Source organism: Oncorhynchus kisutch, unplaced genomic scaffold, assembly GCF_002021735.2.
Source record: "Oncorhynchus kisutch isolate 150728-3 unplaced genomic scaffold, Okis_V2 Okis03b-Okis08b_hom, whole genome shotgun sequence".
NCBI lineage: Eukaryota > Metazoa > Chordata > Actinopteri > Salmoniformes > Salmonidae > Oncorhynchus > Oncorhynchus kisutch.
This window is the reverse complement of record NW_022261980.1, coordinates 7,533,850-7,560,279: the sequence shown is the minus strand read 5'-3', so window position 1 is coordinate 7,560,279 and position 26,430 is coordinate 7,533,850. Positions and strand designations below refer to the sequence as shown.

At 42.6% G+C, this 26,430-nt stretch overlaps 1 protein-coding gene across 3 annotated transcripts in view; it reads left to right on the top strand.

Moving 5' to 3' along the window:
* The window catches only part of LOC109877990 (zinc finger protein 609-like), a 94,534-nt gene that overhangs the window by 3,557 nt on the left and 64,547 nt on the right, over positions 1-26,430 (top strand). For 2 of the 3 annotated variants that reach the window (XM_031812365.1, XM_031812366.1), the window contains exon 2: positions 18,947-19,815. The exons of the other annotated variant lie outside the window; for it this stretch is intronic. In XM_031812365.1, coding sequence (XP_031668225.1) covers positions 19,069-19,815 — 747 coding nt within the window. In that variant the 5' untranslated portion in view covers positions 18,947-19,068. The remainder of the gene's footprint in view (positions 1-18,946; positions 19,816-26,430) is intronic. 3 annotated transcript variants of the gene reach the window in all.

Genomic DNA, 26,430 nt, shown 5'->3' with positions numbered 1-26,430 from the left:
ACGAGGAGATCGCTTTGCATATCAAACACTAGACTAGATGTTAGCTAAATAGTTTGTTGCTAGCAAAACTGCCAATATGACAACCGAATTAAAAAAAATCCGTTGCTGAAAACAGCTGGTCAAACATGGGAGGATTTGACAGCTTGAGTGGGGGAGGGGACAGGAGAAATTCATGTGAATCACTCACCACGTTAGGTCAGATGCTCAAATGTCTCTGTAAAAACAAATCAATGCTAGCTAGCTACGTCTTTTCCTCGGTGGACCTGCGTTTACATTGTATCCATTTTCAGTTTGTGTGATTGTTGGTTTAGCTTTCTGTAACTGTGTAGCAAGTAGTCTGCATGTTAGAGGTCGACCGATTAATCGGAATGGTCGATTAATTAGGGCCGATTTCAAGTTTTCATAACAATCGGGAAACCGGTATTTTTGGACAGCAATTCGGACAATTAAAAAATAAAAATAATACTAACATTTTTTTTTTACACCTTTATTTAACTTGGCAAGTCAGATAAGAACACATTCTTATTTTCAATGGCGGCCTAGGAACGGTGGGTTAACTGCCTTGTTCAGGGGCAGAACGGCAGATTTTTACCTTGTCCGCTCGGGGATTCAATCTTGCAACCTTACAGTTAACTAGTCCAACGCTCTAACCACCTGATTACATTGCACTCCACGAGGAGCCTGCCTGTTACGCGAATGCAGTAAGAAGCCACGGTAAGGTGCTGGCTAGCATTAACCTTATCTTATAAAAAACAATCAATCATAATCACTAGTTAACTACACATGGTTGATGATATTACTAGTTTATCTAGCGTGTCCTGCATTGCATATAATCGACCTGCAACGCAGGGGGATGATTTAACAAAAGTATATGTATATGCAACAGTTTGGGCCGCCTAATTTGCCAGAATTTTACGTACTTATGACAACATTGAAGGTTGTGCAATGTAACAGGAATATTTAGACTTATGGATGCCACCCGTTAGATAAAATACGGAACGGTTCCGTATTTCACTGAAAGAATAAACGTCTTGTTTTCGAGGTCATAGTTTGCGGATTTGACGATATTAATGACCTAAAGCTCGTATTTCTGTGTGTTATTATGTTATAACTAAGATATGATTTGATAGAGCAGTCTGACTGAGCGATGGTAGGCACCAGCAGGCTCGTAAGCATTCATTCAAACAGCACTTTCCTGCGTTTCCCAGCAGCTCATCGCTGTGCTTCAAGCATTGAGCTGTTTATGACTTCAAGCCTATCAACTCCCGAGATTAGGCTGGTGTAACCAATGTGAAATGGCTAGCTAGTTAGCGGGGTGCACGCTAATAGCGTATCAAATGTCACTCGCTTCTGAGACTTGCAGTAGTTGTTCCCCTTGCTCTGCATGGGTAACGCTGCTTCGAGAGTGGCTGTCGTCGATGTGTTCCTGGTTCGAGCCCAGGTAGGAGCGAGGAGAGGGACGGAAGGTATACTGTTACACTGGCAATACTAAAGTGCCTATAAGAACATCCAATAGTCAAAGGTATATGAAATACCAATCGTATAGTGAGAAATAGTCCTATAACTACAAACTAAAACCTCTTACCTGGGAATATTGAAGACTCATGTTAAAAGGAACCACCAGCTTTCATATGTTCTCATGTTCTGAGCAAGGAACTTAAACGTTAGCTTTTTTACATGGAACATATTGCATTTTACTTTCTTCTCCAACACTTTGTTTTTGCATTATTTAAACCAAATTGAACATGTTTCTTTATTTACTTTAGGCTAAATAATTTTATTGATGTTATTATATTATTATTATTATATATATTAAGTTAAAATAAGTGTTCATTCAGTATTGTTGTAATTGTCATTATTACAAAAAAAAAAAAAAGGCAGATTTTTATTCGTTATTGGCTTGTTTTGGTCCTCCAATATTCAGTATCGGCGTTGAAAATTCATAATCAGTCGACCTCTACTGCATGTGTAGGTGCATATTGCGTCATGATTTGAAGGTTTCCCGATGTCTGGTTGTAATGTCCGTTCTAGAATGCCCTTCTAGCCAATCAAAAACGACTTCAATAATACTGTGGTATAAAAAAAACATTAAGGACACACCTTTCCATGACATAGTCTGACCAGATGAAAGCTATGATCCCTTATTGATGTCCCTTGTTAAATTCACTTCAGTCACTGTTGTTGAAGGGGAGGAGACCGGTTAAAGAAGGATTTTTAAGCCTTGAGACAATTGAGACATGGAATGTGTATGTGTACAATTGAGGGTGAATGGGCAAGACAAAGGATTTAAGTGCTTATTGAATGGGGTATGGTAGTAGGTGCCAGGGTGGTCAGTTTGAGTGTGTCAAGAACTGCAACACTGCTAGGTTATTCACGCTCAACCATTTCCCACGTGTATCAAGAATGGTCCACCACCCAAAGGACATCCAGCCAATTTGACACAACGGTGGGATGCATTGGAGTCAACATCGGCCAGCATCCCTGTGGATATTAGGAAGGTGTTTCTAATGTTTGGTACAGTGTATTTGACAGCAATGAACTGGTTGGTGCGTATTGCCAATCTGTCAGACTATCGAAGGACCTTTTTCATCATTCAGGCTAGTGAGGTTTTCAATTGTCCACAGATTTCTGTATTACTTCTCCCTTATTGAGCTCACTTTACAAAATACCCGTTTGTGGCCAATTCACCCAGTGTTCTGGCTGTGCCTCTTTGCATTGGTACTGATTTACTCAGCAGGGAGTCCTCTCAATGCAGAAGGTCAAGTCTGTAGCGGTTTTCTAGGCATTGGTCACTGTGAGCCACTGTCTGGATCAACAACACGTCTCTGTACTTGCCCCCTAGTTTATTGTGGCCTCTGCAGATAATTGGATAAGTGAGAGAGAGGCAATGTTTTGCTGTAGACTGCTTCCTGCCAAATGGAAAAGGATTCCAGTGTGTTTTCATGCTAATCGCACCGGGCCTAAATTACCAGCTCTATAATAACGTTATCTAGCTACTTCTGTTGGACATAATCACACACAACCTACCTCATTCTGGTTTGGTTAGGCCTATTACTAGAGATTTTTATAACTAAACCAAGATGCAACACTGTCTGTTTCAAATGGGAACAGATGAGCCATAGTTGGCAGAACAAGCAAGGAGGTGGGCAGTGCCAAGCACGAGCTAGCAAGATCCTATTGGCGCGTTCTAGCATTAATTTGCATATTTCTGTTGGAACGCCTACTCTGTGAAGTGTGCAATAACTCAATTCGCCTTTGCACTCCTTTTTTTTTTACTTTGGGAAAGGGTTAAGTCTACTAAACTTAGTCCACTCTGTTCGTAACAGATTGTAGTTTTGGGAACAGAACTGTATTGAGATCCAATGTTTAATCGATGAGTAAATTGCCAGAATGTCTGCCTAAATCCATCTTCTCCCACTGCCGGCCACTGGGCTTCCTCTCACTACCATATTTGGTAGTGAGTGGAAACGCCAACCGGATGCTTCATATTTATACATCAGTTGAAATATCTATCTGTGCTATTAGTACCTGATGCCTGATTTGATCTAGCCATCTGACTGAAATGCATAAGACAAGGACATTTGATAAGGCTTAGTTCTGTCTGTCTTTTCCTAGCGGTTTGTTTACATTATTCACAGCAAGTGATTTGCAATGCCAGTTGTGTCAAACAGAAAGCTTATTCTCATTGCAAAAGATGCATTATGGGACTTGGACTAGCCTCCATGTACGGTCACTGCAAACAAAGATGTTGCTTATGATGAGATCGTTCAGTTCATAGAATAACTAGTGTTGAAGACATGGCCTTGTCCCCCTTGTTAGACTAATTGGCCTGTTTTTAGACAGGTGTCGGGCTATTGACAAACTGTTAAAATAAGGTAGGTGCTTGTCTGATTGCATTAAATACATTCAACACATTGCTTTTGAAATGTGTGTGAGTGGTACTGTGGATTTTTAGAACGGTCTTTAATCCCCTCTTATAGCTCTGAGCTACATAGCAACATTAATCACTCACCCCACATCAAGAAGATGCTGTTGTTGTCCAGGCCTAGGAACCCCAGGATCCTAATAAAATACCAAAAATACTAGGGTCTAGTCTCCATTCAGTGTGTTAACATTACCATTCTGGTTAGCCTCGTTGTTAGGTGAGATGTTCAATGTCCCCCATACAGACTTATGAAATGTCTGTTTCCAGTGAGGGATTTGGCCCATGTCCTTTAATCCAATTGTTGGTACGGTATTGATTAGATACTGGTATGAATGTAATATTTAGGTCTAATTCTCCTATTTTTTTATTTGACCTTTTATTTAACTAGGCAAGTCAGTTAAGAACAAATTCTTATTTTCAATGACGGCCTAGGAACAGTGGGTTAAACTGCCTGTTCAGTTGCAGAACGACAGATTTGTACCTTGTCAGCTCGGGGGTTTGAACTTGCAACCCTGCGGTTCCTAGTCCAACGCTCTAACCACTAGGCTACTACTAGGCTACCCTATCATGCTGAACACAGGGAATGTCCCTTGAATAGGTCAAGACTCAAGTCTGTTGGAAATGAATTATGTTTGGTGAAGAGCCCAGTTCAGAATATTGACACACATTTGAGTCACTGTTGTCTAGATCTATAGATGGACTCTTGTTGGCTGCTCACTCACAAACCCGTTCATGCAGTGAATCCATCAAGTCTATTGTGAATAAAGTTGAACTATGCAATCTGGATGGGAATTATTCAAGATATCTGCTGGGTTTGATCCAATTAATCTAGGAAACTAGGTGTTTTCTTTTGTCCCATCTGAGCTTTTGAAATGTTGAACATGCTGAATGGGGTAGGCTTGGTCTTTTATATAACGTATATCAGGGTATTTGGAAATGGGATGGTTTTTCAATACCATCATCAATACTTTGAAACTATTTCTTTTGAAGTTTTTCAATACATTTTATATTTGTAGCTACTGAAGTGAATCCCTGCAGTCAACTTGTGCGATATGATGGGAGATAAAGGAGATCACGTTCTTCATTTCACCTGTCACATTATTTTACATCATGAGGCTTTTACCATAGTTCCCCAGAACAGTTGAGCCAGTCACTTGTTTGTAAATAGCACAATGGTGTAAGCGGGAGCAGGTAAGTCAAGCTGTCTGTTGACAGGCGTCGGCTTTTCTATTGTAAGCGAAGTGTTTTAGTTTTTTTGCATAAATATAGTGATCAGGGACGTGCAACCTGTTTCCCTTCACAGAAAATACATCAGTGCAACACATTTGGCAGAAAATAGCTTCATTTTCCTCAGACGACAACAGAACGTAACGCTATTTGGCTGGCAGCCACAGTGAATTAGTAAATGAGCTGACAATGAAAAATCAAGGTCTTTTTTTTGCTAAAACGATGCATGTCCATCATATTGCAAAATGTTTATTATAGAAAGAATGCAGCCAGCTACATTTCCTAATGTTTTGCTTGAAGTTAATCTGGCATTTTACCAGAGAAAAGTAGACTACACCAGTCAGAGCGCTGTCTGCTGATAGAATGCCATTCTACTGAAGCACAAAATGGGTCTGATGGCAGCAGAAATTACAATAAGAAGCATTTTAGATCTGCGTTTATAAAACGCTTCGAGATTTCTTTTGAGTTTTATGAAAAATAAAGAATTCTGTGTTAGAGACCCCCTAGGTTTAACTAGCTAGTTATCTAAATAAGTGACTTTAATTAATGATGGTGCATCATATTGTTTAAGCTTTCTGTCTTTGAGAAGTCAAAGCTTTTTGGAGGAGTTATCTGTACAGCTGCCATTATCTTGATATCCTCTTCTTTCTCAGCCTGTTTGACCCTCACTCCCTCTTCTCTGAGTAGGGCAGGCATTCCCTTTCCCTTGTGACTCCAGACGTGTGTGTGTGTGTGTGTGTGTGTGTGTGTGTACATGCTGCCTCAGAGCAGACGAGCAGTCTTCAAAACTTTGTTCATTTGGACAATATCTCTTGTTCACATTCGCTTGTAAGTGTCCAAACTCACCAAAAATGACATTCTGTAGCACCTACCTATACATGTATAACTTTATAAGCTGGATTGCCTGTCTTTGAAATGTTTATTTTCGTTTGCATATTTTGCGAGCGGCCTCCCTGGAAATTCTGTTACCAGAATGCTATTTTATCTTTATTTAACTAGGCAAGTCAGTTAAGAACAAATTCTTATTTTCAATGACGACCTAGGAACAGTGGGATAACTGCCTGTTCGGGGATTTGAACTTGCAACCAGAGGGTTGCTAGTCCAACCCTCTAACCACTAGGCTACCCTGCCACCCTAATAAAATTAGCACAATTAACAGATGCCCAATGGGAGGGGGGGGGTGTATATCGATACAGTTCAATTTTTGCGCAGGTACCTACATATCGCAATATTATTTTGGACAATATTGCACCAATATTCTGACTCCAAATATTGATTTCTACAAAAATAAATCTAGGTGGCGTTAGCGCCAGACAGCTGCACCAGCGCCAAAACTCTGTTATTTTTAATCTTATAGCTTGTTCTCCATCTTTAAAAAAAATAGTGAGCCAACGTGTTTTCATTACTTTTATATCCATGACTTATCAAACAATAATTCTCATACTCTCTCCTGTTCCTCTTCAGCAGAGCATTAGGTTTGGAACATTGAATCACAATACTTAGAATCGCAATACCATATCGGCGCCTAAGTATCGTGATAATTTTGTACCACGAGATCCCTGGCAATTCCCAGCCATACATGCTATCATTTGGTTGTGTTCAAACCCAATCAGATCAATTCTTGTTATTCTGTTTAAGTGGGTTTTATTTGAGTTAGGTAAATATTTTACTTTGGCTACCTCAAGTAGCCTATTACGCAGAGCCTTTTGGTTTTCAGGCACTTGTAGTCAGGCAGGCATGTGTTTTTCATTTTCATGCCAAGATTGCATTGGAGGTTTCCCTTTATGAAAATGTCTTCTCTTCTCATGATTAGAGCTGTTAGCGATAAGCTGTTTTGCCAGCTGTTAAAAAGGTATGCTAACACATGGAACATGAGGAGGCCTGTCAACCAAGTGAAGGATCTCTTTGCTTGAATTCCTCTAATTCCGCATTGGCAAGTGCAGTTTCTTTGGGTGTAAAATGAAGGTCAGATACCTTGCACCAGGAAGAATCATCCAGGTGGATGTGATGGAATAGGCCTAGAGATTGCATTTATGAGCAGTTGGTATTCCTTACTGTGTTTTTGTTGTAGTTTGGAAACGTGAAATGGTCTAGGGTAATGCTGTCCTCCAGGACCAGATGGTGCTTGATGTAGGACTACTTGCTCCACTTAGGCTACTATATTAAGGTACGTTGTCCTATTGGTTCGTTCTGGCCTCACTACATTTTTGTCAATGTGTAGCCTATTTCAGCCATGACAATTTATTAGGAAAAGTAGTCTTGCTTAGACTGTAAAATCTCATGTAGGCCCTAACCTATGTCCTGCGTACAATGTGTATTAACATCTCTTCATAGAAAGTGGCCTTGCGCAGTGAAACTCTGGTGATAGGCTAACTATTCAGTTGTCTGAGTTTCTGCTACACGCAGTTATTTTTTCTTTGGGTTCGGTAGTGTTTCTGAAGTTCCAAAGCTCTTTGATGGAAAACTTGTTCTGTTGGCCAACTCACAGTAAAGTTTGGGACGGCGAGAAATTGGTCTTGAAAAGCAGCATGAGTTGACTTGTCCATCGACGTGGAGTTCAGAACAAGCTTCATTTCCACAATTGGTGTGTGGGGTGTTACTGGGAGAGTCCATGACTGTGAAAAGGTCACTTCTGGTTACTGTTTTAAAGGACATTCTACTCCAAAAATCCTTTGAAACTCAGTTGAATTTAATCTCTTGATTTTAATGACATCACCAGCCCGGCGTTACTGGATTTGATTGATTTTGTTCATGCTCGCTATCGACAACACCGAATTATGCAGAAATCACAATTACATTTAAACAATAGTACATTCAATTAAAAATGTCCTAGCTTACAAGATTTTAGATAACAATTATTTAGCCGTGCGCCCTTTTACTAAATGAAATATAGGAGAAACACTGATCATGCTGCTCACACTTCAGACTTGGGGATCTGAAGTAAGTTGATTAGGTTTGATTCAGTGCAGGTTTAGTGCTGATGCATTTGGCCTACATCGTTTAACAGCTGCAACAGCGTGCTTGTATGTCTTTACATTCCTTACACCATCTGCAAAGATCAACTGGGAGTTTTCCTTGAATGTAATGTTGTCTGAATGTAGACCAGAAGGAAAGATTGAGAAAGGCAGAGGTAAGGAAAGAAGGGACCGTACGAAGGGAGAGGGAGGGGGAAGGAAAGAGGGGACCATACGAAGGGAGAGAGAGGGGGAAGGAAAGAAGAGACCATACGAAAGGAGAGAGAGGGGGAACGAAGGGACCATATGAAGGGAGAGCGGGGGAAGCAGAAGGCTGAGGTGCAGTAATGTCTCCCTGTGTCTGGGGAGTTCTCTGAGATTGCCTGCTGTTATGGAGGAATCATGTCTGAATGGCGCTGCTGAGCCTATTAATGGAGTTGCTCTTGTTTCTGCCAACTTGTCAGCCTCTGAAGAAGGGCCCTCCCTTCCACCCCACCCCCACACCATACTGTATCAACTGCCTGGAAGAGATCAGTGACATGAGGGCCACAGACAATTTCTCTTCAGGTCCATTAGCCAGAAGGCCTTCGCTCAATTTACTGAAGCATTTTCCCCTTGGACTGGAGGTGTGATGACAAATGTTATTTGACTCAGGTACATTATCTCCCGAGCCCAGCCATAGTGGCAGTACATTATCTCCCGGGCCCAGCCATAGTGGCAGTACATTATCTCCCGAGCCCAGCCACAGTGGCAGTACATTATCTCCCGAGCCCAGCCACAGTGGCAGTACATTATCTCCCGGGCCCAGCCATAGTGGCAGTACATTATCTCCCGGGCCCAGCCATAGTGGCAGTACATTATCTCCCGAGCCCAGCCATAGTGGCAGTACATTATCTCCTGAGCCCAGCCATAGTGGCAGTACATTATCTCCCGGGCCCAGCCATAGTGGCAGTACATTATCTCCTGAGCACAGCCATAGTGGCAGTACATTATCTCCCGAGCCAAGCCATTGTGGCAGAATTGAAAATGAAAGTACAGAATCTTCTTTATTATGCAGCATCATGGAGCTATCTGATTGTGAGTGATGGGTTACATTATGAGGCAGCTGGCCATGGGTCGGCACCAACCATTACACTATTGTTAACCAGTATATTGATTCTCCCCTTTTGGCTCATGTGCCGCTGAAAAGACACTGCATTGTTTGATAATGTTCAGCGGTGTCTGGCTTCAGTTCTTTTTCCACACAGACACAGAACCGGCAATGGAAAAGATTACTTTTCATAACATCGCTCACAAAATGATATTGCTTTGTTTATGTGTACTCTGGGACAAGATAAAATATACAGGAAATAGCCTACTTGAAGTGTTTTCACCGCTTAGGTTTTAGACTGTGTACTTCACCACCGTCTGAGCAATGGGGATGTTTTCAAAGCACTGTAGACACTTCACACACAAGATGGGAGTCTGGTTAGTCTACATGCTACAGTTGAATCAGATAAAAATGTGTCAGATTGTGATGTGGCAGCTGAGCATTACTCTTGTCGTATTGATATAGGGCTTCCCAGCTACGTGGCAGAAAGGCAGTAGCAAGTTAATAGTGGCAGTATTGTATGTCAATATAGCCGTAACCATTGCTGCCTTGCAGACACATAAACCAGTAGTGGACAGACTCAACTTTTTAATGAGCTCTGTTGCATGCCACAGGAAATGGAAGTCCCACTGTGAATGGGAGCTTGTTCTCCCCAGGTTGACATTAGCTGATATGGAAGCTGGCTGACCCGCAGGCTCCTGATTCCCATCACCTGGAGTTCCCTGTGCAGTTCTATTTTGGTAACCAGCTCCAAGCACACAATCCAATTACATGGAGGTTACTGTTTGGCTCTCTGGACGGGGACCTGTCTTATACCAGGAGTCAGGGAAAAATTGCTCCTGTGCCAGGTTCTGCACTATTCAATTGAGGTTTTATTGGGTTATTACTCTGCCGCAGTAAATTATTGGGAAGCTCTTGGCAGGTGCCACAGAATATCTTTTTAATCTGCTGACGACTGTCAGCTTTCTCTGCATCGTAACCCTGTGACTTTTTGCACACTGGTGTTGTGTGGTGAGAAAAACTTCCCTTTATTTCATGGCACTCAAACAGCCAATGTGTTGTTGAGAAACTCTTACCCTGGAACTGTTCACTGAAATTGGGAGTGGTGTTCTGCTAAGTAAGAACCGGGTGTGTAGCTTTTAACATCCGATCCATTCCAGTAAGACAGGGTTAGGAGAGAAGGGCTGAATGAGTCTAGCAGTGTTGCTGTCACTGATTCTATTCCGGTTCTGTTGGTGTCTGGTTATCCATGACTGATTAGCCTGGGCTACATGTTCTAGTCCCTAGTGTCTGCACAGATGGTACCCTCTAACATTAGGATGTAGAGACTAGCCTATATCAGCTCATTTTAATTAAAGGGATACTTACATTTTCTACTTACCCAGAGTCGAGGAACTTATGGATACTATTTATGTCTATGTGCACTATGAAGGAAGTTAAGAGGATGTTTCGCCAATTAACTAGCGTTAGCGCAATAACTGGAAGTCAACAGGTAAAGTAGAATACACTAGCATACTTATAGACTTCCAGTCATTGTTTTGACGCTAGTTAGCACTGGCTTGTGAAACTACCTCCAACTTCCTTCATACTGCATGCATAGACATCAAATGATAGCCAGAGTCAGAGGAACTTGTGGATAAGTAGAACAACAACTTCATTTTAAAGGTAACTCTTGTAGAGTTGGTACGTTCTGTGTGCAAATAATAGAATGTGGACAAATCCTTTCTGTAAAGAGGTGTCTCTTTGTGCAGGCCAGATATCATCCCCACCCTGACATGGGTGTCTGATGGATTGCTGGGGGAAATTGGATCTCTGAGAAAAAGACAAGCACCGAGGGAGGTACATAGCCTCATGCCTTCGGTCAACAGACTGCTCACTGGGACGTTTCCTCCGTGGGTCTTTTCAAAAGGCTTGCTCTGCAGTTCTGGCGAAGGGCAGTACAGTAGGTCAACCGCAAATAGAGCTACAACCCCTCTATTATGAAGGTGTCGGATGATTTAGATCCCACCACTGTTTAGCCATCCAAACGCCACAGCTGCAACCCCCCAACCAGTTTTACCACACTACCATGTAGGCTCATCATATGGCAGTTTACCAGTTTTACCACACCTCCATGTAGGCTCATCATATGGCAGTTTACCAGTCTTACCACACTTCCATGTAGGCTCATCATATGGCAGTTTACCAGTCTTACCACACTTCCATGTAGGCTCATCATATGGCAGTTTACCAGTCTTACCACACTTCCATGTAGGCTCATCATATGGCAGTTTACCAGTCTTACCACACTTCCATGTAGGCTCATCATATGGCAGTTTACCAGTTTTACCACACTTCCATGTAGGCTCATCATATGGCAGTTTACCAGTTTTACCACACTTCCATGTAGGCTCATCAAATGGCAGTTTACCAGTCTTACCACACTTCCATGTAGGCTCATCATATGGCAGTTTACCAGTTTTACCACACTTCCATGTAGGCTCATCATATGGCAGTTTACCAGTTTTACCACACTTCCATGTAGGCTCATCATATGGCAGTTTACCAGTTTTACCACACTTCCATGTAGGCTCATCAAATGGCAGTTTACCAGGTTTACCACACTTCCAGGTGGCGGTTGCTGTGAATCGGCCCTTACTGAAGCCTGTTAAATTGTTAGGCTACCATGAAAGCGCCCATTTGGGAGTCTACCGTTAAGTAGAGCTGAATAATGTGGATGCCTCCTGCTTCCTTTCCTCCCATCTCCATTAGGTCAGCAGGGACAAGCCTGAGAGCTGAGTAATGTGGATGCCTCCTGCTTCCTTTCTTCCCATCTCCATTAGGTCAGCAGGGACAAGCCTGAGAGCTGAATAATGTGGAAGCCTCCTGCTTCCTTTCCTCCCATCTCCATTAGGTCAGAAGGGACAAGCCTGAGAGCTGAATAATGTGGATGCCTCCTGCTTCCTTTCCTCCCCATCTCCATTAGGTCAGCAGGGACAAGCCTGTGAGCTGAATAATGTGGATGCCTCCTGCTTCCTTTCCTCCCATCTCCATTAGGTCAGCAGGGACAAGCCTGTGAGCTGAATAATGTGGATGCCTCCTGCTTCCTTTCCTCCCATCTCCATTAGGTCAGCAGGGACAAGCCTGTGAGCTGAATAATGTGGATGCCTCCTGCTCCCTTTCCTCCCATCTCCATTAGGTCAGCAGGGACAAGCCTGTGAGTGCAATTGTGTCAAAAGCAGAACAGCTGATGTCAGAGCAGCTAAAGCAGACTCTGAGAGTTCGTCTGGAGCACAGGAGGTTAGTGGCACCTTAATTGGGGAGGACGGACTCATTGTAATGGTTGGAGCAAAATATGTGGAATGGTTTCCATGTGTTTGATGCCATTCCATTCATTCTATTCCAGACATTATAATGAGCCGTCCTCCCCTCAACAGCCTCCACTGGTCGGAAGTCATTGGAGAAAGTGGCCAACTGAAGAAAAAAAAGGTGTTTCCAATCAGAAGATCCACAAGGCTTTGTCTGTTCAAGTAGGGGAAAAGATGCAATAGATTGTATCAAGGCTGAAGCTTTCCTCTCCCCTCACACAAGCAGGAGCCTGCTGAGCACGCTTTCTGAGAGCAGCAATTCAAACGTTTCACAGCAATGACCTTCCAAATGGTGCAGATTCTTTTCATTTAATTTCAGATCCTAAATTACATCTCAGCGACAGAGGAATTAGAAAATGAAAGGTTTTGGCCAGCTATTAGAGGCAGGAGCCTTTTCTCTCCACAAACAGGTTGGCTGAAGTCCTGTTGTGTACACTGTTTGGCCCGGTGTTTTTTGTCAGTGGCAGTGTGCAGCACAAAGAGAATCATCAGAATTCAGACCTCTGAGGCGTTATTGATCTCATCTCCACAGACCCCCTCTGAAGAGTCTTTTGTGCTGGGTTTATTTCCCCCTGCACGTTCCTTATCACAGGGGGAGACGAGCAGTGCAGATGTGAGTGTTAATTATTTACTGGTTTGTGTTGAGGGAGGGATGCTGCAGGGGCTGAGGGGTCACGATGCTCAGACAGGAGGCAGTGTCTTCCACTCTGCTCCCATTCAACCCAGCCAGCCCGATGCTCAGCAACATGGAGGAGAATGATAAATGAGTTTCTGGAAGTTGTTTACAGCTCCTGGAAGGGCAGCAGTAGCACAGACATGCTAAAAACCCGCTGCTAGTGGAGCTTTTATAGGAGTCAGTGGAAAAGACCACGTGTTTGGGCTAGAGGTAGTTATTGTCTGTTACATGCTGACCAGACCGTGTCCGCTGGCAATTGCGCACATTTGATTTTGTCCCCCCATACCAGACGCGATCAGGACACGCAGGTTGAAATATCAAAAAGAAACTCTGAACCAATTATATTAATTTGGGGACACGTCGAAAGCATTCAACATTTATAGTAATTTAGCTAGCTTAGCTTGCTGTTGCTAGCTAATTTGTCCTGGGATATTAACATTGGGTTGTTATTTTACCTGAAATGCGTAAGGTCCTCTACTCCGACAATTAATCCACAGATAAAACGGTAAACTGAGTTAGTTTCTAGTAATCTCTCCTAATTCAGGCTGATTCTTCTTTGGGCTTTATATGGCGGTTGGCAACCAACTTTAAGGTGCATTACCACAACCAGCTGGACTGGAGTGTGGACCTCAGTTCATCTTTCAATCACCCACGTGGGTATATGCTCCTAAAAACCAATGAGGAGATGGGAGAGGTGGGACTTGCAGCTCGTCGAGCATCACAAATAGAACCAAATTCTATTTTAGCGTCTGGCAAAGAAGTTGTTCGTTGAATCGCGCAAGCTATGATTGAATAACATGTATGTTTATATATATTTTGTGACGCAAGCGGTGTGGTCGGCATGTTAGAGCTGAGCAGGCATGTGTTTTAAGAGCGTAATGTCTCTTGGATAAGATGGACATTATGGATAATTAAGAGTGACGTCAACTATACATATACACACACACACACACACACAACACACACTTAAAAATCATACAATGTGATTTTCTGTATATTTTTTTTAGATTCCGTCTCTCACAGTTGAAGTGTACCTATAATAAAATGTACAGACCTCTATATGCTTTGTAAGTAGGAAACACTGCCGATTTTGCAGGTTATCAAAAACTTGTTTTCCCCACTGTATATATTTATTTACTTATCCATCCATTTTAGAAGTGAATTACAGATACAGAGGCCATGTTGGAGAAAGCTATCACATCTGGTGCAGTCGACTGTATTTGAAGAAATGGTAGGCCTAGACCTAGGCTATATGCTAACATGATCACAATGTGTTTGTGTAAGGCATGCCTTTTTAACAGCACTTTATTTAGCCTACATTATGGTGTTGGGCTGTGTCTTTCCTCTGGCATCATTCATGTTTTCTTAAGCTGCCCTGTTGATGCAGGGGTTGTCAGTGTCCACTTGACAGAGTATGGCTATGTTAACCCTGTGAGGGTGAGTAGTGAGGCCAGTTGGTCTTCATCCGTCACCAGTGACACTATCAGCAGTCCTTGTGGAATGAGCCAGTCACTCAGAACAGTGAGGCCACGGTTGGCCGTCAATCAGGATTTACGTTTCACATGGTTGCCATGGTGACTGTGGGAAATGGTTATGGAGATCAGGATTTCTGTGCAACGCTGTAGCACCTTTGGGATTATGGTGGAGTTTGGGAAGCTTTTAGATAATGTAGTGTTAAAGGATGGATCATTGTCCCTGTTTTGTCACATTTGGTTAACAAAATGCATCTTTTGCTACAAGCATTTGGTTGTATTTAATCAAGAAAACAATGTCTCTACTACTGGGTAAAGAGAACTGTGGCTCTAGGATAAATAAGCCTATTTGACACATTTACTGACTTGCAGGACTAGTTGAATCTTTCTTTACCTTACCCCCGACCTGCTTGATTGAATAGGTCCCAATGTAATGGCATGTTGTTGTTTTTTCTTGCTAGTAAAGACATCACAAGCCTTCCTGATCCGAATAATGTTAGATCAAGCTGTAGGCTTATGTCAGTTGAATAGTGTTAGATCAAGCTGTAGGCCTGTGTCAGCTGTGTGTAGTGTTTAGAGGTCGACTGATTATGATTTTTCAACGCCATACCGATTATTGGAGGACCAAAAAAGCTGATACCGATTAATCGGACGATTTTTGAAAATGTATTTGTAATAATGACAATTACAACAATACTGAATGAACACTTATTTTTAACTTAACTTATAATGCATCAAAATCAATTTAGCCTCAAATAAATAATGAAACATGTTCCATTTGGTTTAAATAATGCAAAAACTAAGTGTTGGAGAAGAAAGTAAAAGTGCAATATGTGCCATGTAAGAAAGCTAACATTTAAGTTCCTTGCTCAGAACATGAGAACATATTTTTATTTTTTTATTTTTTTATTTTACCTTTATTTAACCAGGTAGGCAAGTTGAGAACAAGTTCTCATTTACAATTGCGACCTGGCCAAGATAAAGCAAAGCAGTTCGACAGATAAAACGACACCGAGTTACACATGGAGTAAAAACAAACATACAGTCAATAATGCAGTATAAACAAGTCTATATACAATGTGAGCAAATGAGATGAGAAGGGAGGTAAAGGCAAAAAGGCCATGATGGCAAAGTAAATACAATATAGCAAGTAAAATACTGGAATGGTAGTTTTGCAATGGAAGAATGTGCAAAGTAGAAATAAAAATAATGGGGTGCAAAGGAGCAAAATAAATAAATTAAAATTAAATACAGTTGGGAAAGAGGTAGTTGTTTGGGCTAAATTATAGGTGGTCTATGTACAGGTGCAGTAATCTGTGAGCTGCTCTGACAGTTGGTGCTTAAAGCTAGTGAGGGAGATAAGTGTTTCCAGTTTCAGAGATTTTTGTAGTTCGTTCCAGTCATTGGCAGCAGAGAACTGGAAGGAGAGGCGGCCAAAGAAAGAATTGGTTTTGGGGGTGACTAGAGAGATATACCTGCTGGAGCGTGTGCTACAGGTGGGAGATGCTATGGTGACCAGCGAGCTGAGATAAGGGGGGACTTTACCTAGCAGGGTCTTGTAGATGACATGGAGCCAGTGGGTTTGGCGACGAGTATGAAGCGAGGGCCAGCCAACGAGAGCGTACAGGTCGCAATGGTGGGTAAGTATATGGGGCTTTGGTGATAAAACGGATTGCACTGTGATAGACTGCATCCAATTTGTTGAGTAGGGTATTGGAGGCTATTTTGTAAATGACATCGCCAAAGTCGAGGATTGGTAGGATGGTCAGTTTTACAAGGGTATGTTTGGCAGCATGAGTGAAGGATGCTTTGTTGCGAAATAGGAAGCCAATTCTAGATTTAACTTTGGATTGGAGATGTTTGATATGGGTCTGGAAGGAGAGTTTACAGTCTAACCAGACACCTAAGTATTTGTAGTTGTCCACGTATTCTAAGTCAGAGCCGTCCAGAGTAGTGATGTTGGAAAGCTGGTGGTTCCTTTTAACAGGTTGTAGTTATTATAGGAATTATAGGACTATTTCCCTCTATACCATTTGTATTTCATTAACCTTTGAGTATTGGATGTTCTTATTGGCACTTTAGTATTGCCAGTGTAACAGTATAGCTTCCGTCCCTCTCCTCGCTCCTACCTGGGCTCGAAGCAGCATTACCCATGCAGAGCAAGGGGAACAACCACTCCAAGTCTCAGAGCGAGTGACGTTTGAAACGCTATTAGCGTGCACCCCGCTAACTAGCTAGCCATTTCACATCGGTTACACCAGCCTCATCTTGGGAGTTGATAGGCTTGAAGTCATAAACAGCTGCAATGCTTGACGCACAACGAAGAGCTGCTGGCAAAACGCAGGAAAGTGCTGTTTGAATGAATGCTTACGAGCCTGCTGCTGCCTACCACCGCTCAGTCAGATTATATGCAACGCAGGACACGCTAGATAAAGTAATATCATCAACCATGTGTAGTTAACTATTGATTATGATTGATTGTTTTTTGTAAGATAAGTTTAATGCTAGCTAGCAACTTACCTTGGCTTACTGCATTCGCGTAACAGGCAGTCTCGAGAGGCAGGTGGTTATAGCGTTGGACTAGTTAACTTTAAGGTTGCAAGATTGGATACCCCGAGATGACAAGGTGAAAATCTGTCGTTCTGACCCTGAACGAGGCAGTTAACCCACCGTTCCTAGGTCGTCATTGAAAATAAGAATGTATTCTTATCTGACTTGTTAAATAAAGATTAAATAAAGGTGTAAAAAAAATGTTGGCCAAATCGGTGTCCAGAAATACCGATTTCCGATTGTTATGAAATCTTGAAATCGGCCCTATTAATCGGTCGACCTCTAGTAGTGTTAGATCAAGCTGTAGGCCTGTGTCAGTTGTGAATAGTGTTAGATCAGAACTCTAATTTTAAGCATCAGCTGTCAGAGCAGCTTACCGATCACTGTACCTGTACACAGCCGATCTGTAAATAGCACACCCAACTACCTCATCCCCATATTGTTATTTATCCTCTTGTTCTTTTGTACCCTAGTATCTCTACTTGCACATCATCATCTGCACATCTATCACTCCAGTGTTAATGTTAAATTGTAATTATTTCGCCTATATGGCCTATTTATCGCCTTTCCTCCCTGCTCTTCTACATTTTCACACACTGTACGTATATTTTTCTATTGTGTTATTGACTGTATGTTTGTTTATGTGTAACTGTTTTTGTCACACTGCTTTGCTTTTTCTTGCCAGGTCGCAGTTGTAAATGAGAACTTGTTCTCAACTGGCCTACCTGGTTAAATGAAGGTGATCTGGCCTACCTGGTTAAATGAAGGTGATCTGGCCTACCTGGTTAAATGAAGGTGATCTGGCCTACCTGGTTAAATGAAGGTGATCTGGCCTACCTGGTTAAATGAAGGTGATCTGGCCTACCTGGTTAAATGAAGGTGATCTGGCCTACCTGGTTAAATGAAGGTGATCTGGCCTACCTGGTTAAATGAAGGTGATCTGGCCTACCTGGTTAAATGAAGGGGAAATAATAACAAGCTGTAGGACTATGTCAGTTGCATGAATGGAGGACATGTGCTTAAATGTTTTGCCTTGCGGTCCACACTCAGTTTTCATAGAGGTCTAGAGGGCTACACTGAAATGTTGTTATATTTTCTCGTCATTAGAATTTGCAATAGTCCTCTGTCCATTTAAAAAAATAAAAATGTATCCAATGTTCCCTCTGTAGCTTCTGTTTCAGTCGTTGTTTGCAAGCTGGACAGAGTGAAGTTACAAATTGTAGGGCTGTTATCATTTCTACACTGTTTCGGTTTGGTTTCAGTCATTTCAATGTAGATTTAGGGCTCAGACACACCAATAGCTTTCGCTGACCGAGAGAACTTAGTACCTCTGAACAGAGGCTGTAATTTGCGAATCGAATGCACACCAATTTTACCTGTTGCATGAAAATGTCAGCAGTCAGACATCTGCGGCAGGTGGTCCCTTAAACACAACGAGCTGAACGATTGGGAGACCATCGCTAGATCCACATTAGTGCAATGAGTTTGAGCCTTTAGGTTGTTTTCATTGGCAATTAAAACAACTCTTGAACCTTTATTCTTCATCGCTGTGAGAAGTTCAAAGGTTTTATCACCTTCAAACTTTCTGTGAATTTTTGTCTTCTTCTGTGGTGCTGCTCAGCCCTTTTTGTTTTATGTCATTGGTTGGCTGATACCTGCTGTATTGGATAGATGTAACTATTTTTCTCTTTTTTCCCCCCCTCAGGGCAAAATGTGGGTAAATAGGAAGGGGATACCTAGACCCTAAGGATTCTCTCAACCCAGTCCCCCAGCAGTCAGAGAAGGTGGCGGACCTCATTGAGGCAAACCTGGGCCGTTGGCACTAAAATGTCCTTAAGTAGTGGCACTGCAGGCGGGAAAGGTGTGGACTCGAATGCGGTGGACACTTACGACAGCGGTGATGAGTGGGACATCGGTGTAGGAAATCTGATTATCGACCTTGACGCTGACTTAGAAAAGGACAAACTTGAGATGTCTGGAACCAAGGACGGAGGGGGTATGACGGCTCCGCCCACTGCTGTTGCAGCTTTGCCTGACAACATCCGATTTGTTAGTCCTGTACCTGGCCCTCAAGGCAAGGAGAGTAAATCTAAATCCAAACGCAGCAAAAACTCTAAAGACAATAGTAGCAAGGTCTCAGCTGGAGATGGGACCAAGAAAGAAGGGCAGACGCGAACCCAAGGGGAACCAACCAACACTGGTGCTACTGCAGGAGCCACTAGCAACAATTCCACTACTGGCAAAGGAATGGAGAAGGGTGGCAAAGTCTCTCGGAACAGTGGTAAAAAAGACAAGGAAGGGGCAAGTGGGAAAAGTAAGAAGGAGAAAAGCGAGGGAGTGCCAGTGGTGGTAATAGCTGCCACTGAAAAGGAGGTGGTTTCTCAAGTAGCTTTGGGGGTTAACCGTAGTGCCCCCTTTGAGAACACACAATCTACAGACTTGGTAGGGGACGATCAGTTGGGGAATATTGCACTCGAGTCTGTTGGGATTGTTCCAGCATTGACAATTAAAACTGAACCACAGGAGCTGGACAATATAGAATGCAGAACATTGAAGAAAGTGAAAAATGAAAAGGTAGGAGTGCTATTAAACAAATTATTGCTTGGAATGTTTCAGCTGAATGTGTATCACTATGCAAGACCAATTTCCAAACCTTTGCCAAGCTGTAGGTTCAGATGTCTTTCCATTTGAGATGTGGTTTTTGGTTGAACAAAATTTTAACTTTGTAATCTTTATTGGAACATGATGTAGCCTTGTCGGGGGGTTGGAGATGTGCCTGCTGTTTCTCGCCACTTTAGTTTTGTCTAATTGAAGACGTGGCCCACATTTCACATCAGTTGTGAGTATCAGTCAGGACAATCTGGTCATGATGGCTTTTCTGAAATATCTTGTCCCTCTGCCTTTAAAGCCTGGAATAACTTTAAAGTGCTTGGCTACAGTTCATTATTATTACAATTGTCTGGTTATTAAACTACATAAATATTATAACATGTTCTACACAGGATGTTTGTTTTTCAAAATGAATCAATTAGCTTGCTGACTAGCTAGTTGATTGCTGATGGGAACGCTAGTTTTCCTCTTTTCAAATATAGACATTGTCATGCAAGAAATTCATGAACAGTTGCTTAACTATTTACCAGCACTTATCCTGTCTCCTCATTGAGCTGGTCTATCAGTGTGTCTATTGTGTGCTCAGAAACAGCCTTTTCATGCTCTGTTAGTACCAGCAGTAGAGGGAGGTGCTGGGGATTGTTTTGTCTGTCGTCGTGTTCCATTCTTAATCCCACAAGCCCCGGCAATGCCTGGTGGGTGGGGGAGGGGGTGGCAGAGCACGCCCTCACTTTCGCTGCTCCTCTGAAAGTGAAGTGGGGGGAAGGGCCTTCGAAGAAGCAAGTTTCCCTCTGTCAGGAATGCAAAGCTGTGAAGTCTCCTCAGATAACTCAAACAGGGAAGGAAATCTAAGGACAAAAGGCTTAGCAATCAGAAAGTACTCGGGCAATCCAATGAGCTCGGCATGGAACTAGAACAAAGGGTCAGACTCAGCACTGACTGGATTCTTAGACTCATCAGGGTCTCCAGAAAACGGTTGCCGATAGTGTTTCACTGAATTCATATCTGATTCCTTGAGACCCGATGGAAGTTGTCCCATGCCACGTTCTAGATTCGTAAGCTAAAGGCCTACATTTAAACTGAGGCCTCAATACAATGGACGTCTAGACCACGTTAATGATGAATACAATGTATACTGCCCTGTTTTTATGACATTTTAAAATATTTTTTAAACCTTTTTATTTAACTAGGCAAGCCAGTTAAGAACAAATTCTTATTTACAATGACTGCCTTGTTCAGGGGAAGAACGACAGATTTTTACCTTGTCTGCTCAGGGGATTCAATCTAGAAACCTTTCGGTTACTTGCCCAACGCTCTAACCACTAGGCTACCTGCCACCCCAAAAATATGGCATTTTCTATGATGCTAAAATGAACCTAATCTTTATCAATGTTGTCCAACATGTCTCATCTCCATGCCATGGGTGTTCCAGAGTTCAAGTCACATTTGCCCAAACTGTGAACAGTATGTATAATACAAGTCAATAAGATATTTGAATAGCGTGTTAAGTCATCCAGATGTTTCCCAGTTAGTATCTTGTTAGAGGTTCTGAGCTGTAGCTTAATAAAGGTGTTGTACGTGACGGCAACTTTTCTTCCTTCTAGACATTTGACAGTAACTGGGTGTGATTTTGTTATTCATCATCTCAAATACATTATTTTTTTTAAATGTAATGATGACTTACTAACTCATGCTCTTATCCTCTGAGTGTGTGACTTTGGCCGCACTGTCTCCATCTTAGGACAGAGCTCCTAAAGCATTGGCTCTTGTTTCTGGAATAAATCATCTCTGCTCCCTCAACTATAGCACAGACCCCCCCCCCCCCCCTCTCTCTTGCTCTCTCTCTCGCTCACTCATTATACAAGCCTGGAGGGGCCAGGCGTTCGTCAGCTGCCTCGACGTGATGCTGGCCTTGACGAATGGAGCAGCTCTTATGGAAAATTACATTAGCAATGTCAGTTCAAAAGAGGAAGGAGGAAAAAAGGGTCTGTGAATGAGCCTGGCCACCACTGTGTAGTCGCTGATGTGCAGTTAGGGGAGAAAGGGGTCTCATGAGAACTAGCTTTATTTCCTTTTCTTGCCTCTGACTTACTGGTGCTATTGTGTTACAGCTCATTCCTTTTAAATAACACCAAGGCTTTGAGGACTCTGAATGAGTAGGGAGGGATGACTGGTTTTGAGGGGAGTGTCAATTGCATAGATGAGGGTAGGCCATACCTGTTCATATATGCTGGTTAGCCCCGTTTCCAACAAGGGACTTGATGTGTAGTCCTAAACACAGAACTTGCTATTCTCCCATTTGACATTTTTGCGTGGATAAACAAGGCGACACAGCAAGCAGGGATTGGAGAAAAACTGTATTTCCCCAATCTGTTCAGCCAAATCCTACCAGGAATGTTAACTTGCTTGGTCCTGCTGAGGCACCTTGCCATGAAGACACATTGTTTCAGCCCAAGCACCATGACGGTGCTTTCTTTTCAGCTGTTAGTCGTCTAGCCTAGACGTGTTCCTTTTGAACTGCTGAACAAAGCATTATGAAATGTAGCTGAAATCTACTCCATGTCGACCTGTTCATTTCAATCAGTTATTTTTTTATAGATATTGTACCACCCTTTTCTTCCCAATTTTGTGATATCCAATTGGTGGTTACGATCTTGTCTCATCGCCGCTGCAACTCTCCAACGGACTCGGGAGAGGCGAAGGTCGAGAGCCATGTGTCCTGCGAAACATGACCTGCCAAGCCGCACTACTTCTTGACACTGCTCGCTTAACCCAGAAGCCAGCCGCACCTATGTGTCCGAGGAAACACCGTCCGAAGTCAGCTTGAGAGTAAACTGAGCCAAGGAAGTCCCTTAGACCGCTGCGCCATTCGGGAGGGCCTCAATCATGTTTTGGCCCTAGTACTATGACGAAGCATTCTTTTCAGCGTCTAGCCTTGACGTGTTCCTTTTCAACTGCTTCCTCACCAATATCAGTCTGGGTTCAAACTGAGCATTATGAAATGCAGCCTAAGTCTACTCATGAGTCAAATGTTAAATGACTCCACTTCGCCCCGTGGAGTGCACAGAGGCTGATTTTTTTTGCCCTAATTTCAGAGCAGAGAAACCAACCGATAAAGAGGTGTGCAGCGCAGTGCTTTGTTGTCGCCTCAAGCGAGTGCGGAGAAGTGATTCCTCTTGATCAGCAGACTTGTATGTTCCATGTGATTGCAGCAAATGAAGAGCCCCCATTCAGGCTGTCGTGAGAGGCCTCTGTAGGTAATGGGAATCGCACAATGAAATTGTTATCTTGTTAAATGCTTTGAAGGCAAGAATGATTGAATATCCTAATGCTTGGAAAAGTGTATCATAGTTTTACTATGTTGAATCAGTGGTATTTCCTTTGCCTTGGTAACTATCCATGCTTGAATGGCTTTTCCTTTTATTAGCAACCTTGATTTGTCCTCAAGGTGTTATTCTGTTCACTAGGATCCTGAAAGCCATCTGTCTGTGGTATAATTCATTAGCATAATAGAAAATCCAATGTGAAAAGTGAAAAAAGACACTCCATCCCCTGGCTCTCCTTAGCTCTTTCCCTGTGTTTGGCCTCCAACGTTGCCCGGCTTCAATTTCATTGAAAACAAAGCTTGTTGGCCCTACATGCCTATTTTCAGTTGATTTGACAACCTACTGTTGAGAGAACCTGCATGTGTGTTTAGATACGTGTGTGTGTGAGGAACAGATGAAGGGAGGCATTTTGCAGCAGCGGACTCAGTCAGTCAGTGCTGCTGTGATTCCTGTAGTGCTGCCTCTTTCTGTTAGAAACTCTCCCACAGGGAGCCCCCCTCTCTACTCCAGTAAAAACACTCCACACTAATTGTTTCCCACATCTGTCATTAGCCTCTGTCTCCACAACAACGTAAAAGGCTGTGAGGCTAAACACAATACAAGGGAGGGTTAGTGACGGCAAATCTACTTTGCCCACCTATTTAGAAAAAGCTATAGCCTTGGATTATTGAGGCTAGGTCAGTTAACTTTTGACCCCTTAATGGTGTTAAAGGAGATAAGGATCGGGTAAGCTGATCTCTGACAACTTTTCTCTCAGATCCAGAAACATTTAGGCTAGAGTTTGCCTGAGTTTGCGGTTGAATTCAGTGGTTAATGTGTTTCCCTTTTGTCTCTTTATGAAAAGGACACATTCATTATCCTCTTTGTTTCCTCAAAGCATGTGCAGGCAAGCTGTTAAGGGCCTTTTGTCGAGGCTCTTCTGAATTTCTCAAACTGTTGGGAAGAATAAACATGTTTCCTTTCAGTGTTTTATATAAATTGAGATCAGACAAGCATTCATAATACTGAGGAAAAGACCCAAACATTTGTCACAATCTTTAGGCTGTCAGTTGCTGCAGATATTGCCATAATCTATTCACATCAATATTAAGCTCGATTCATTTTTGGCATGCCAGCAAAAAGCAGCCTTGAACCTGGAATGTGTGTTAGTGTTGCTTTTGGCTCCTCTGCAGTAAGGAGTTTGCTTCGGTAAGTGGGTCTGGTTTCCTTTCCAACTTTCCCCACTTAAGAAAGCCTTGTTATCTGGGGTTGCTATTGTCGTAGGGGGATGAGGCAACACGATGAAGTGAGAAATACTGATTCCTACTCCGCAAGCAAGCGGGTGAAATCCTGTCAAGGCATATTCTGCTGTATAGCCACCACTTAGCCTTTGGCTCTCTCTTTACAGTCACCCGCTTAGAAAGTCCCTCCTATACAAATGCCTTTCTTTGTTCTGTAGACTAGATGGCGTGAATGATTCATTAACAGTCGGTCACAAATGTCTACCCTCAAGATGTCTATATTTATCCAGCAATTTGCAAAAACGTTTCAGTTTGCTGTCAGCTAGCACAGTTCTCTCTAGTCCATTTCCAAAATGGTACAAGGTGTGATAATTTACATTACTGCCAAGAACGTCTCACCAAATGTTTGTGCGGTGGCCTCAATGTACCATTACAAAAGGAGCTTTAGCTCAGGGCTATTTTTTGTCTGGTTGTCGTATTCCTGGTGTCAAATGTCACTTTACTGTGGCTGGGATTAAAGCCACGCCAGAACAGTGACTCTAGTTGTAGCAGAGCCATTCCCAGAGCTGGTTTTGCCTCAGGAACAAGGTTCCTCCCCATCCCCCACGGTCAGACCAGAGGCCTCGTCAGGGAATGGGAAAGCTGCGGCCCACTGAGTTTATAGTGCTGTCGGACAGTGTTCCAGGAAATCCTTGTCAAGAGCCTTGAGAGACCCTTGTGTGGAAATATTTAATATTGGAACCCAGTCCTCGCTGGTTATAAACTGTCTCTGTAGACATTTAGCAGGCTCCTTGACCTGGAGAAGCGCGGGCTTGATTTGTGCCCTCTTGTTCCGTTCTGAAGGCTCCTAGGAGCACTGAAAGATCTGCTTTTGTACACGAGAAGACGTTTACTTCCAGCTAGGTTTACATGGAATAAAACAAACTCTCACCGTCATCACAAGGACTAGGATGTATTTCTGAAAGACAACACCATTGTCTAAAAGAAGAGTTGAAATGTGTTAGGCCTTCCGTACGTTCTGGCTTCTATTTGCTGTTGCTCATAACCTAGAACGGTTTGGAGCAGTCTATTTAAGTTAACCATTGTTGGCCTAATCATGGTAACCATTTTAATCATGGATCTTTTGAAAATGGATAACTGTCGGCCTGTGCCTGTTCTGTAACCTACTTTTAAAATTGCTTTTGTAACATATGGGGTCTTTGTCAATAGGGGGATGTGCCTGTTTTTAATTTGCTCCCGAAGGTGTCGCAATAAAATGTTGACTTTGACAAAGCTTGTGGAGGAGCCTATAAACCTCGCTGCACCGTGCTGGGAGGCCACATGCTATTTTGTTCCTCCTCTATTGGATAACAAGGAGACTTTTCTGGGAATGGCAGCACTGTAGCCTGAGCCTTCATGCTGAAACAATGTCACTATCAATGTCCATTGTGATCATTTCACATTTTATTTTTTCATAATTCATGATGTTCTGATATCTAACAGAAGCATACAGTTATTTACTTTCCTAATGAGCGATAAACTGGGTATTACCTCGGAGGCTAGAATGTAGATTAGATTAATGTATGGCAAAGGAAATGGACGATTAGGCTTATAATAATCGTGAATGAGCCTGTGAATTGATCTGTGTTCATATGGTTTGAGTTGCTGAGGAAGTCTTTGAATGCCCTCATGTTTTCCTCATAGGCTATTTGTGTTTAAAACTAGAGGTCGACCGATTAATCGGAATGGCTGATTTAATTTGGGCCGATTTTCAAGTTTTCATAACAATCGGTAATCAGCATTTTTGGACGCCGATTACATTGCACCCCACAAGGAGACTGCGTGGCAGGCTGACCACCTGTTACATGAGTGCAGCAAGGAGCCAAGGTAAATTGCTAGCTAGCATTAAACTTATCTTAAAAAACAATCAATCTTAACAATCACTAGTTAACTACACATGGTTGATGATATTACTAGTTTATCTAGCTTGTCCTGTGCATATAATCAATGCGGTGCCGTTAATTTCTCATTGAATCACAGCCTACTTAGCCAAA